General features: G+C 39.4%; 1 protein-coding gene across 7 annotated transcripts in view; it reads left to right on the plus strand.

The window, feature by feature from the left end:
* The window catches only part of TNFRSF19 (TNF receptor superfamily member 19), a 52,698-nt gene that overhangs the window by 13,970 nt on the left and 23,817 nt on the right, over window positions 1-14,911 (plus strand). For 4 of the 7 annotated variants that reach the window (XM_053385888.1, XM_053385891.1, XM_053385889.1 and 1 more), the window contains 4 exons: window positions 4,438-4,536; window positions 6,456-6,566; window positions 11,653-11,831; window positions 13,631-13,716. In XM_053385888.1, coding sequence (XP_053241863.1) covers window positions 4,471-4,536; window positions 6,456-6,566; window positions 11,653-11,831; window positions 13,631-13,716 — 442 coding nt within the window. In that variant the 5' untranslated portion in view covers window positions 4,438-4,470. Of the gene's footprint in view, window positions 1-4,437; window positions 4,537-6,455; window positions 6,567-9,416; window positions 9,477-11,652; window positions 11,832-13,630; window positions 13,717-14,911 lie in introns of those variants that run through there. The other 3 variants (XM_053385895.1, XM_053385892.1, XM_053385894.1) reach the window with 3 other exon arrangements.

Below are 14,911 nucleotides of genomic sequence, written 5' to 3' on the forward strand. Positions count from 1 at the left end.
TATTTGTTTGCCTATTCATTTTCTGCATGCACTACAAACAGAATATAGCATAAGAAGTCTGAGGTTTTTGAATATTTCAAGCTTTATAAGATATTTTATCTCTAACTTAAGCTGTTAATTTTAATTGTCATGTTATTATTATTTATTGAATTTATATACCACCCTATACCCGGCAGTCTCAGGGCAGTTCACCTACTGTGTTCATACTGTTAGTGATATGGGCTGTACAAGGTTTTTAAAATGCTTAGTGATCATTTTTTCTAAAGCAATGTAATGGAATAACAGTTTTTAGTTATTCTAAACCATACAGAATGAAAATGAGAAATAGAGGTCCAACTTCATGGAGTCTGACTGGCTGAAACAATAGGTGTTGTAGTTTTAAATTGTTGCATGTTTACATATGGAAAAACAAAATATAATTCTGCCCACCACAACATGCAGACTGGTGTATGTTTTGGAACTCGGTTTAAAAGTTATGAAGGATTATGTATCCCAGATATATGACCACATTCACATTAAAATTGTTCTCTTGTTATATTTTAAACAAACTTGGGAGATACTTCTCTTTAGGCATCAATGTGCTTATATTACTGGCTGCTATCAGATGTGGATGGGGACAGATCACAGCTTAATTTAGGATTTGGACAATTTAGCAGAAACATTCATTTCCTTTGCAAAACAGCATTTTCTAATGAATGTTTTATTTTGATGTGGCTATCCCTTGGTGGGGGAAAAAGTTTTTATATTGTTAATTAAAACTTATTATTAATATTAATAAGTAGAAACAAAATGTCTACATTAGTTGGATTTGGGATACACCATTTCTGGACATATTTTGCTCTCTGTATACACAGGAAAAGGATAGACTGAATGGCTTGTGTCCAACTGACATCAGTACAGTGCCACTTGATAGCAGCAGAGAACAAATTTGCCCAATAGCAGCCTATTATTAAGTGCAGTAATGTCTGTTTTTAAACCAGAAATGTTTGAACTGGAGACAGAAACAGGAAACACGCAGTTGGCACAGTTTCATTCCTTTCAAGACTTGCTTCCAGGCAAGTCAGTCAGTTATTTGTATGTTCCAGTCCTTTTATTTTTTAATCTAATTTTATTTGTGAAAAGCACTATGTTATTACTGCATATTCTGATTCAGGGATCATACTGCATACTACATTGAATACTCTTCCTACGTATATTAGCTGAGCCGTCTCCTGAGATGTTTCTGTGAATTGAAAAGTGCCTATAATATAATAATAATATAATAATAATTTATTATTTGTACCCCGCCCATCTGGCTGGGCTTCCCCAGCCACTCTGGGCGGCTTCCAAAAAGATATTAAAATCCTCTAATACATTAAACATTAAAAGCTTCCCTAAATAGGGCTGCCTTCAGATGTCTTCTAAAAGTCTGGTAGTTGTTGTTCTCTTTGACATCTGGTGGGAGGGCTTTCCACAGGGAGGGCGCCACTACCGGGAAGGCCCTCTGCCTGGTTCCCTGTAACTTGGCTTCTCGCAGTGAGGGAACCGCCAGAAGGCCCTCGGCGCTGGATCTCAGTGTCCGGGCAGAACGATGGGGGTGGAGACGCTTGTGTGATTAGAAAGTTCAGACATATCTGCTGTAAAGTACTGAAGAGAATTTGCAACTTTTGAGGCTAAATGAGTTCTCTGAAATTTAATATCCAGATGTTCGCAGACTTCTTTTTGGAAGTTCCAGCAGTTGTAAACTTCAACTCAGAGCCTTTTGATGAATTGCTCTATTTTGGAGGCTGAGTTATTCTTCAATATATAGATGAGGCAATCGGCTTAGAGTGCACAGCAAGATGAGCAGATGTACTTGGCTAGTAGTAAAATTATGCGATGTGAAAATGTTTGGCTTCTGAAGGGTAAGACTTAGTTTCTGCATGTGAAATTCCTGACACTGGTACTGGGTTTGGCAATGTTCATAGGAAAATGTTAGATTTGCTATTCAATATAAAAATACTCAAAGAATTGCATAAGACAATAATATCTCTGTAGAAAGCTTCATAAAAAAAAATATAAAATATGTACACATAGCTTTTTGTATTATTTTGCTGGCATTTGTTAACCAGAGATAATTGGGTACAGAGGCGGATTTTAATTTTATTATAGTTAGATCCTTCCCTTAGTTATTGATTGGAAAAACTTAGAGCAGATGGCACAAAAAGTACAAATGTGTCAAAGCAGGCTAGTGGAAGGAGCCTTTCTGTCTGTCCCACTACCTGAGAAGTGACTAGCCAATTGGGAGGGGCACTGTGGATCAGCAGTGGAATGGGTCTTTTTCAGGTAAATACAGTAAGACTCATTCCATTATCTTAGCATGATTATTGTTTATTAAATTTATACCCTATCCTTTCTGCTCTCCAGAAAGTACCTGATATGTACTTGCTATGATGTTTTTTTCTATACTAGTTTAATTTCTGATTCTTTTAATATATTATTTGTTAGTCCAAGCCTTTGGATGGGATCAGATAATAACTGACAGATCTAGCTCTTTTGCAAATGAGCCCCAAAAAGTTGGTTACCTCTTGTTCTGTTGTACAGTATTATATCATAATATTGCCATATTTCACAATTGTTCCTATTTAGTTTAGTTTATCATTACCAGCTTTTGAATTTTCAAATACCATAATTAAGCATATAAGTTGTAAGCATGCATCACCAGCGTGCTATACTATAAGGATTTTATGAAAGGCCTCTTGAAACTGGAAACCTAGAAAAAAGGAGTGCACTTGGACATTATAATAGTGATTTGTTTTATTTTGCATTACAGTCTGCCAGTTGCCTTCTTACCAACAATAACATTAATTATCATCTAGCCCTTGGAATCAGCAGACCCAGAAATCAAGCACATAATCATGTGAGCTGTGCACATAGCTCTTCAGGCACAAATGAGATGAAGATTTTTTTTAGAAGGCCTTGTGGGGGCTATTTTGCACACCTGAAGTTATATGCACTTGTGGTTCTTTGAATCATTGGAAGTGACTGCTGCAGCTCACCTTGAACCCAAGAGCCCTAAGTCTGAGTGTGAGGAGGAGATAGGTGACTGAAGAATGGGATGGGTACCTAGTATTCAGACATTATTTATATGGCTGCTCTTTTTCAGCCTTGGATATAGATATATAAAAGTAGTATATTTGGATCATAATAAAAAGATAGCATACCCAGCTTTTAAAGTGTATGACCAATTATATATAAGAAAAGCTGTATCAAATTTGTTGTCCCTCCTTTGCTAACAGTTTTATTCCAGTATAGTTAGTTGGTTTTTTGCTTCTTCCCACATAGTTTTTGCAGCACCAAAATGACCTACCCAGGGCACAAGCTAAGACAGTGTGTATGGAGGGCCAGGGCTGCCCAGATGACAAGACCCACCAACCTCACCTATTCCTCTTTACACCTTGGCAAAACAAAAACAAAAAACCCTTAGCTCTTGCCATTGCTCCTTTGCTTGCCTGAGCCACTTGCTTGCACATGGCTCCCTTCTCTTCTTTCCTCCTCCTTCTAATTTTGTCTTGGCTGCCTGCCCATCCATATCTCCATCCTCCAGATCCCTCCTCCTCACCTTGCCTAGATCACCCTCCTGCTCACATTTCCTGGGTCTTTATCTCTGTCCTTTGGATCCTCTCACCCACCAGCTCAGCAGCTCACCACACTGCCACTTGTCTGTGTAGCCAAACTGCAATGTGAAAACATCCTTAAGATTTTATATATTAGAGAAATTTGCATGCCATTCTAGCCAAGTGCTGGCTCAATGAGTTGCTTCCCAAACCAAGTGCATGTGTGGACCTTTAGCTATGTTCCTTGTGCATCAGGCAGATTTTCTATCTATGTTTATGTCCAACATACCATAGGTTTTCAAATTAGAATTGGGGTTCTAAATCAGGAAAAAGAAAGGTTCTGTGCTGAGTATGGTTCAAGTTTATGTTTGGCTTGATTCTTAGCTCCAAACAGACTCTTTGTTCATGGCCAGTAGAGATTTACTTTTGATGAGCCAGTGGCTGTGACTGGATTATTGGAGGCTTTGCTACAGTTCAAAGTTGCAGTAACTTAGATAGTACAGTAATGCTGATTAGGATGTACCACTTTGGATCCTCTGTGAGAGTGGACAAATGACTGAATGTTCCTTTGTACGAAAACATTTACTGCATGTAGAAAACTATATTGGAGGGCAGGGAGAACGCTAGGCTAAAAACCCTTCATTCTGTCATTTAGTATATATGTGGAGGAATGTATTTCTCTATGGAGCATGTGGAAGACTAAAGTAGCACAGCCCAAACACTTCTGTAAAGGCTAGGTCAGATTTTCAGGAGTTACCAGTTTTCCCATATGTGATTACTCACCATTGTGCAGGCCTAGAACCTAGATGCAACACTGCTAGTTCATCCACCCTGAAGTTTTAAAATTATTTTCTTTTTTCAGATTTAGTACTTCATTAAAGGAAAGACTTCAGAAATGGATACAAAAAGGTCACAGTGGCATTCTAGCATGCTGAAGTTGCTGATACTTCTAATGTGTTTTGTAAGTAGACAATTTCTTAATGTGTGTTGTGAATTTATGCTCCAGTGGGTTGCACAAGTGGTGGTAGTAGATAACTCCCTACTGAGGGAGTCAGAGACAACAGTGTGCAGAAGTAACAGGATGTCCTAGGAGGTTTGCTGTCTTCCAGGTGCATAGATTTACAGTGTAATGGAGTTGTTGTCAAATCTTATAAAGTCCACTGACCACAACCCTTCTGATTTGTGTGGGTACAAACAATACTGCCAGACACAGCCTTTGACATATAGCTTGGGCTATGAAACTCTGGGCAAGAAGTTTAAGAGCCTTGGGGCAAAGGTGGCTTTTTCAACACTCTTTCCTGATGACATTTGTGGCCTAGGAAGAGAGAGGTACTGGTAAATACTGGAAGTAAACCACTGGCTGTGCAAGTGGTGTTGTCAGAAAAAATTTGGCTTCTTGGACTATGGTCTCCTCTATTTTGAGGAAGGACATCTGGCAAGATATAGGTTGCACCTTACAGTGGTTGGCAAGAATATATTTGCTTAAGAGTCTTGCAAACCTGATCAGGAGAACTTTAAATTAAATCCTTATGGGGTGGAAGACAATTTTACAGACAGCAGGGGAACACCTGGTATTGGGTATAATAGCTTCATTGATGCATAGGAAACTGAGGTGGTGCTTAAAGGACAAGAAACTACAAGATGGAAGCAGCTGGAGGGAATGACTCATGATTTCAGTTATTTCTATACTAATGCTCACTTTATGGGAAACAAGCAAGACAAATTTGAGCTCTTAAAACAGAATGGCAAATATGACCCAATAGGCATTATTGAAATCTGGTGGGATGACACTTATGACTGGAATGTAGAAACTGAAGCATATAACCTGTTCAAAAGGAATAGACCAAACAAGAATGGAGGAGGAGTAGCATTGTATGTAAAGGATGTATGCACTTGTGAAGAGATCCATGATCTGGAAGATGGAGGGCAGATAGAAATTATATGGGTAATAATTGTAGGAGAGGCAAGGAACAGTTACCTTAGTGTCTGCTGTAGACAGCCAAGCTAGACTGAAGACTGAAGACTTGGATGCCTTCCTAGAGTAGATTACCAAACATTCAACAAAGAGATATACAGTAGTCATGGGAGACTTACACTTCTCCGATATTTGTTGGAACTCAAAACTCCACCAAGAATGTATGGTCCAACAAATTCCTCCATTGCCTTGCTGACAAGTTTATTTCCCAGAAAATGGAAGAAGCGACATGAGGATCATCTATCTTGGACCTGGTCCTCACCAACAGGGAGGAACTGATCGACGGTGTGGAAATACTGGGAACCTTGAGAGGAAGTGCAGTTCTGTCAATAGCATCTACTTCCAGGAAAACACTTCAAAAATACAAATGTTAACTATATTTTAAGGACCACAGATACATATCACCAATTTGACTTTGCTTCTAAACCAATTTAATTAGATAGATAAAAGTTACAACTATTTCAGTTACATGTCTTAATGATAAAATGAATCTAAGCACAGATGTTGCATCAGTAATTTGCTTTCAAAGATTTTTCCTACTGGAGGTGATTAGGATAAAGCATAGGTTTATCCACCAATAAAGAGAGCTCCAATACTGTAAAGCTACTGTTTCAACCAGCAAGATTGGAAGCTGCCAATGGTCCTCTCACTGACCATAGCCTGCAAAAAGGCCTGAAATGGAGTGTTTCAGGGTGGGGTGCCAGAGGCTCTGGATCCTAAGAAGGGCCACATGCCAACGTTCAGTGGCATTTAATCCCAATTGAAAGAGATACAGGACTGCAGCCAGGGAGCGCAATCTCAACACCTTGAAAGCACCAGGGGGGAGGAGCAAGACATGTAGGATTACACCAATAGAAAGAGATTAACTGCAGCACTATTAATTAATTTTATATTTTCATTTTTAGACAAACACTGCAATTTGCGAAACTGGAGACTGTAGAGAGCAAGAGTTCAGGGATCATGATGGAAACTGTATGCTATGCAAACAATGTGGACCTGGCATGGAACTGTCTAAGGTATGCATGTATATTCACATTCTCTAAACCATTTTTTCTTTTGATCCTATGTTTCGCAGTTATTGAGATTAACTTGAGTATTATGTATTGAGTCACTGAGGGTTGTGAAATGGCACTTAGAAATGACAAGCGCTTTGTTAAAAATTCCCAGTATTAAGAATTTAAGAACAGTCCTGCTAGGTTAGACCCAAAGGCCCATCTAATCCAGCATTGCTTTCCCATAGAGGCCTACCAGATGTCTATGGGAAGCCCACAAAGATGACACATGCACAATAGCACCCTCACATTTGTGTTCCATAGCAGTTGGTATTCACAGCAACCAATATTCTGTGATACACTTTGGCAGAGTCATTTTATATCGTTATGAGGCTATTCATAACTTTTAGGCCATTCCTTTATATACAAAAACACGAAATATGTGATTAGATTCTTAGCCATATTTGGTTCTGGGGTAAAATGTTAAAACAGAAGCTTTGTTGTTTCTGCTTTCTTTGAACTGATTTGCTCAGAGCATCCACAAGCTTAAAATTTAGTAGGAGATTTTATTCTTAAATAACATTACACCCTTTCTTCACTGCTTTTAGTTGAATGAAAAGCTGTGCATCTTATGAGTGTCATAAATAACATTTAATACTGCTACTATGTGCTTTTTGCCACTTGAAAGAGCAGAAAGTATTTTCATGCAACGGACTGGTTGCATTTGCATGTAAAGCTAAATAATTATTTGTTGTGACTTGCTTGAACATCTGAACCCACTCCAGGCAGCTTGCTGCTGTTAACAATAAACCAAGAAGTGAATCCATGGTTTGTTGTTAGCTTACAAATTGTGTCTTTTTTAAACTAAAGTTTGGGGCTGCGGTCAAACCCAGTGGATTTTTCTAAACCATGGTTGGTTTGCCTAATCTGAGCTCAACAACAACAAATCCAAATGTGGATGAATTCTGGTAATAGTCCTTTAGACAAGAAGTTTCCCATAGAAAGCAGTATACACTGAGAGTTCATGAGAGTTGAGATATTCTGGTGGTGACTCAGATTAGATTTATTTAGGGTTGTCTAACCATCTTTTGTGAAAGCCTCTCCCTTGGTTAACTGCTTCTTTTCATCTTTTATCTTTAGATAGATGGTAAATATTAGCTCTTCAGTTTCTGACACCTTAGAGCAACGTTGCTCATTAAAATCTTACCTATTTTTTGTCCGACAACCTATGATACTTAGATCTCCAGGGGCAGAGTCTTCTCCTCCCATTTGCTTGGGTGGCCAAGTGCCTGTAAGTTTGGAAGCAAAACAGGACCACCCAAATATAAAGTCATTACTTCACACCTGCAGGCTATGGTAGAACTCATGGAATGGTGTCTTTCTGCTCTCCCTACTTCTTCAGAATAGATAACTATTGCTGTTTTACCTGTCCTTCCAATTTCTACCTTGTCTAATTTCCAAATCTTTCTACCATTGCATTATCCAGACTCCTGTGGTACACAACTGCCTCCATATTAAAGATCTCCAAAACCACATTTTATTTATACTTGCATGTGAACATGTATCTTACAGTGAATACACATGTAAGATACATGTTCACATGCAAGTATAAATCAAAACATGGGCTGTTCTTGTAACATACCTTCCCTTTCCTGCTGGGGCAGGACAGCAGTTTCATTCAGGCTGCAGCTTTCTCCTTTCTCACCTGATTTGCTGCTCCTCTCCTCTCCTATGGGCTCAGATAGAAGCTCACTAGAGAACTGAGAGATTTGGGGAGGCAGAATGAGGAGGGGGCTGTTGCCTTGGTTCTCACAGGAAAAGACTTGTCATTCTCTGCCCAGCTTCCTCGCTGGAGCTTCTTCTGGGAAGATCACATCTGGTCCTTCATATTCTTATCATATCCACCCCTTCTGCCAGCCCTCTGTGGCCTGGGATATTTTGGTAAGAGAGCAGCAGAAGATTGAGACAGTGAGGCTGACTGACTTAAAGGTTCTGCCTCTACTCCAGTTCTGTCACTCTGTTGGATTAATATATCTGAAAAGTCTTTGGGGGGCATGATAGCCCCAAGTAAAATACTCAAATGCTTAGGAATAAACAGGGTTTTATGTTTTCTTTCACTTTGTCGCATGAAGCACTGAGAAGGGGCAGAATGTGGTTGCAGAGAGAAAGGAATGGGGTGGCTCGCCCCGCCCCTGCGGGGCTTCCTCTACTGCTGTCTCCAGTTGGTAGATGGCATATTCCAGGGTGGACCCTTGTCCCAGCAATGAAATGACTAGACCAAGCCCTGATAGAGAAGCCAGTAAAGTGGGGTAGGGGGAAGAGAGACAGGGCTGTTTGGGAGGGGGGGGTGAGGGAAGAAGAGGAAATAAACTTCATGTGTGTTTGTACTATTAACTCATGGCTATGGAATTCACTATACTTCCCCTTGTTCGATGGAGTCACTGTTAGCAGTACACTGTTAGCAATACACAGCTTGTATCTGTTGGTTCAAGAAAATACAGGTAAAAATTCCTGGTTGCCAAGATCTTAAGTTTGGGGCAAGTGCTCTTTGATGAGAGAACCCTTAGCAGAGATTTAAAATCACAAAATATGCAACAAACTAAAGCGTGGAAATAAGAACTGTTAGACCTTTAAAATATGCCCTTGTGAGTTCCAAAACATCTCTCTACCCCCAGCATAGGAAAAGACCACAGGTTTGGTAAGTTAAGAATTGGTTTACTTACAAACTGTCTAAAGGTCAGATTCATGTCCCTCCCACTGTTTTTAGCAGGCTTCATTTTGGGAGTGGTTGATGAAATGTGAGCTCTTGAAGAGCCATCAAGGTGGCAGCCACTGTTTTTGTTTCCCTCCCTTAATACAGTGCCTCTTTCTTAGTGATATGGAGGTTGGGGGAGGAATGGCAGCCACCAGCCTGACAGAACTTCAAGAGCGCCAGTGAGTGTTTTCTTAAACCCAAAAAATAATGCCCACTCAAAATACATTGCCTTTAATGCCTTGTCAAATATGTCTGTGAAATTTGGGTTTAACCCTATTTAAAGCTAATTGCTTGCATCAGTCTGAAGGCTTATAGATAATTTCTAAATAAATTATTATACTTTGTCCAATTCTCTGTCCATTAAATTAGATACACATTAGATCATCTTGCTTGCTTTTAACATAGTAATCAGAAAACTGGTCTATTGTATGTGCTATTTAAAACATATCTTCCATATCTTTGGCAAGTCTTTCAAAGGAACTATTTTGAAGCAGTTACTGGATAACATTTTGTCCTTCAAAATTAGCTCTTTCAAACAATATGCTTTGCAACTCTAACTACAATATGCACATTTCAGAATATGCTTTTTAAAAAGAAAAAAATTACTTCATATAAAAATGCTATGTTTTTAGCTTATCTAGTATTTAAGGGAAGGATGTGGGAGAAGTGTCTGCTCCTAAAACTCTTGTTCCTGATATCACCCCTATCCACTACCATTTGCCAGAACAATATAAATGCAGATATCCCTTGCAGTTTGTTTATGGAATATATTTGCAGTAATGACATACTGGTGCTTATTATTATCAAAAAGGGACTACTATGAACATTGTAACCCACTCTTATGACTCTGAATAAGAATTTGATCTTAGTGATTTTTTTTTCCAACAACAGGCATAACTTTAACCTCCCTAAAGCCAAATGAGAGAGTCTTTCAGCTGCTTCCTAAAGGCAAAGCTAATCATTATATCTAGCAGAGGGCTTTTGTAGAGTTAGCTTTTGCAAGAAAGACACCACTTGGCTGGTTTTGGCAATAGAAAATTACAAGGAGGGAAAGGGTTTCCCAAAGAAATAGGAAAGTGTGGGATACACTTGCACTCCCTTTTTAGAGTGAGGACAACTGGAGAACTCAGTGACATCGCAGGACCATATCTGGTTGATTACATAGCACTTGATGTCGTCATGCTTACTGTATGACCCCCTAAACATTTGGTACCACACAGTGAAGAAACCAATTCATTTTAAATTTGCACTGAAACAGTGGCTGCAAACTGCCACAAAAATATGCAAGGAAGAGGGTAAGGGAAGGCTTTATAATGAGCACTCTAAAATAGCAACATGGTGGACTCCCACATAAACCTGCCTATGCACGGAGGTTATTTTCAGAAGCCCTCCCCAGCCATCTAAAATGAGTCGGGTGGTGGTGACTGGGGAGAAGGCCTTCTTCATAGTGGCACCTTGCTTAAATAATTCATTTCTCAGAGTGCTATAGGTAATGTATCATCCACATCAGTCAAATACCCTTTTTATTTTCTCAAGAATTTTAACTTAATGGTATATTTTATGTTGCTGTTTTTATTCAGTTTTGCTTTACTATTTTATTAATATCATTGATGCTGTTTTATTGTATTATATCATTTGTGTGAACCACCTTGGAAATATTGAAGGAAGGTGCACACATTCCTTAAATAAAGTAATTTGCACTCCAATTTTGCTAAATAAATTACTATCATATTCTAGCTATTTTAAATACATAGCACCAGCTCCTCACTATGTTCTCAGTGTTGCTAATAAACATTGAAAACATGTTAATATTGGTCGTTAATATTTGGGTTTTTAAAAATTGGATCCATGATGCCTTGTTTTTTAGTGAAAGGAGAGTTTTGTACTTTATTATAAAGATGAAAGATGCATATTTCAAACAGTTGCAAATGGTTATTTACTTTCTTAGTTTAGCTACTATCATTTGATACGCTTTTTATTTTTCCTGTTTTGATGTAAGTGTCTAAGAACTTAGAGCTTCTGCATTTTCACAAACCTAGCTTAATTAATAATGGACAGCTCAATAATTCCCATAAGCCTGTAATAATGTAGCTGTGGGAGACCATGGAGTCCTTTATCATTCAAACGCTTAGCCGTTTCTCAAATAAAGTAGATGAATAAGTATTGCTTATAGAAGTAAGGGAGATTATTAGTAGTGGAAGACACATTTGAACTTGCTGGAAGGATTGCTTTTGTCTCTAGAAAGTCTTATTCTCGGAAATAATTACACTGAGTCTTTGCTTCATCCTTGCAGTCTCCCTTTATTCACGCTTCTAAATTTCTGAATAGTGTGTTCTTGCTTGTTAATCCCTACAGGAATGCGGCTTTGGATATGGGGAGGATGCCCAGTGCATGACATGCAGACCAAACAGATTCAAGGAGGACAGGGGCTTTCAGAAGTGCAAACCATGTTTGGACTGCGCTCTAATAAATCGATTTCAGAAAGCCAATTGTTCTGCTACCAGCAATGCTGTTTGTGGAGACTGCTTGCCAGGGTGAGTTAAGGAATCATAAGGAAACTAGAAATAACTTGTCTGCAGGGTTAGTACAACACAGTTCAGATTTAGAAAGCCCTACAATCTGAAGACTTGGCTGGCTTTCCCATCATAGATTGATGACTCTACCTTTTTGTTTTGCTGATTATATCTTCAGGACTGATTTCATGTCCTTGATGAATACTTCAGTGCTTCAATGAGAAACATTACATTATTTCAGCACTATGAAATCCATTAACCAATACAATAAGCCCTCAAATTACGTTTATTTAGCTTGTGCACATTCAGCTTTACACACCTGACAAATAAATAGGGGGTGGGCATCCAGGAAAAAAAGACTTTGGCAATCCCACCTGCCATTGAACCCAATGTGTTTTGACTAGACACTATTTTGGCTTTAGGCACAATCCCCAGAACATAACCCAATGTAAATTGCAGGCTTACTGTATTCCACATGCTTTTCTGGTCATTTAAAAAAGTTGCAAACATAATATCACTCTGACATGAAAAATTCTAATTTTCATGCTACCGTGTTTAAGCTAGTGCTGAAGAATTGGTTTATTTCACAGCACAACACATAGAATTTTATCAGAAAGATGGCACTACCTTTAAAAAGGTAGATATCTCTTTTATTTGAGTGACCACAGCTGTGGAACAAGAGCTTAAAATAGTCTCATATATGGTTAAATATAAGACTTGGTCTTATATTTGCATATACACAAAACCATGGTTTAACACTATGTGGATGAACCTCCATGAGCCCCTAAACAAAGTTTCAAACTCTGTTATTTATTGCTTTCCACTCCTGTTCCATGGCTAGAAGGACTTTTGCCAGGCTTGGTTTCAAAGAATCTCAGCTTAGCATTACTTTAAAAACATTAAATCATATACAGTGGTACCTTGGTTTGCATACGTCTTGGTTTGCAAATGTTTTGGATTACAAACACATCAAACCCGGAAGTGTGTGTCCCAGTTTGCAACCTTATTTGGATTACAACCCAATTTTTTGGGACTACAAACAAAAAAATGTTGGAGGCCACATTAGCGAAAGCATGCCTTGGGTTACAACCTGTTTTGGTTTACAAACGGACCTCCGGAATTGATTATGGTTGTAAACCAAGGTACCACTGTAATGGTTAGTTGCTAAACAAGCCAACTTCAAACCATGAATTTATTAATATGGTTGTTTAACTAACCATTTGCCATGAATCATGGCTCCCAGCTTGTATATAACAGTTAGCCAAGATTCTTTGAATCAAAACTTGGTAGAAGTTCTCCTCCCAGCTGCATGGGAGGACAGATGGGAGAGTATGCTAACCTAGTGCTTCACATGGTCTTATAGAGGCTCATCCACATAACACAGCAAACCATTGTTTATCATTATGTACAGACTGTTGTCGGGTGGGGGTGAATGGGCAGAAATTCCATATATAAGCTGTTTGGAATGTTGTACAGGTCCCCACACTCATCAGAATCTTTCTCAGAATGCTGCTCTTTGGTGATGTGGTGTTGGAAATTGACTGTTACTACTGTGAAACAAGTTGTGGTGGGAAAATAGCTAAAAAGAAAGCTGGTTTCATTGCTCCCTTTCCCCTCCAATTGAGAACCTTAATATCTGTTCTCAGTATTAATAGACATTGGATTTTATCCTCTAACTTAGTCACTGATTTACTGCATGATCTCACATTTTTCCAGAGCTGTTCTCTAGGTACACTCTTCCATATCTATGAAATATGTCTGTATGTCCTGCTATTTGTAGACAACATGAGGAATGTGTTATCTGTTCCTCTGTCTTTCAGATTCTATAGAAAAACCAAGCTTGGGGGCTTTCAGGATATGGAATGTGTTCCTTGTGGTGACCCTCCACCTCCTTATGAACCTCACTGTAAGTGCTCCTGACAGTAATAGTATGATATTGAATTCAGGTTTGTTTGGGGTTTTTTGAACATGTACAGCTGAATTGAATTTGATAATTGAAACTAATATGTTGCCACAAATACCTCACCTAGAAAAGCAAATGGCATATCACTAAAATAAAACTGCTTGATAATCCTAGCCTTTTAAAAGAGGCTGTCTAGCCTAGGCCCTGCTGATTTCCCAGTGGACTGTCCCAGGTTCTAACATGGGACAAACACTAGGCAGCCCTTCTCCAGGCAGAACTGGTACTCGAGAGCCTTGTCCCTTGCAGAATGAGGCGCAAGCTTCAGCCACAAATGGATGAATAGTGTACAAGCATGTTAACCAGTAATTGTTTCTCTGAGTGGTTTCCCAGCCCTTGTTCTTGTTGACCTTGGCTCCTCTTCACTTCTGAGCAGAACAATCCCCAATTTGAAGCTGAGCCTGGCAGTGGGGATAATCCTGGAGTTGTTTGTATGCCCTTGCTTCCTTGTGGTTTTAATGGATGCCTTCTCTTTATGGCAAGAGGAGGAATGAAATGGAGTACTGTGCAGAAGGGCATGGCTAACCAACTGGAACTGTGAATGGCTGTGTCCCACACTAACAGTTTGCTATGGGTCACATGTGTTATGTTTTAATATTGACATGAACCGACAGTGCCAGTAGTTCTGTTTAATAATGAGTTCTGGTATCAAACTATCTTTCTAGTATTTTGATGCCATTCATGGTGCAGTTTTCTAATTTGTTTTTATTTGTGCGAAGAACAGTATACATAGGTGTGATATAAATAAAATAGTAATGTGTGAATGGGGACGCGGGTGGCGCTGTGGGTTAAAGCCTCAGCGCCTAGGACTTGCCGATCGAAAGGTCGGCGGTTCGAATCCCCGCGGCGGGGTGCGCTCCCGTTGCTCGGTCCCAGCGCCTGCCAACCTAGCAGTTCGAAAGCACCCCCAGGTGCAAGTAGATAAATAGGGACCGCTTACTAGCGGGAAGGTAAACGCGTTCTGTGTGCTGTGCTGGCTCACCAGATGCAGCTTGTCACGCTGGCCACATGACCCGGAAGTGTCTGCGGACAGCGCTGGCCCCCGGCCTATAGAGTGAGATGGGCGCACAACCCTAGAGTCTGTCAAGACTGGCCCGTATGGGCAGGGGTACCTTTACCTTTACCTTTTTAATGTGTGAAT

Source organism: Podarcis raffonei, chromosome 4 (genome assembly GCF_027172205.1).
Source record: "Podarcis raffonei isolate rPodRaf1 chromosome 4, rPodRaf1.pri, whole genome shotgun sequence".
Classification (NCBI taxonomy): Eukaryota; Metazoa; Chordata; class Lepidosauria; order Squamata; family Lacertidae; genus Podarcis; species Podarcis raffonei.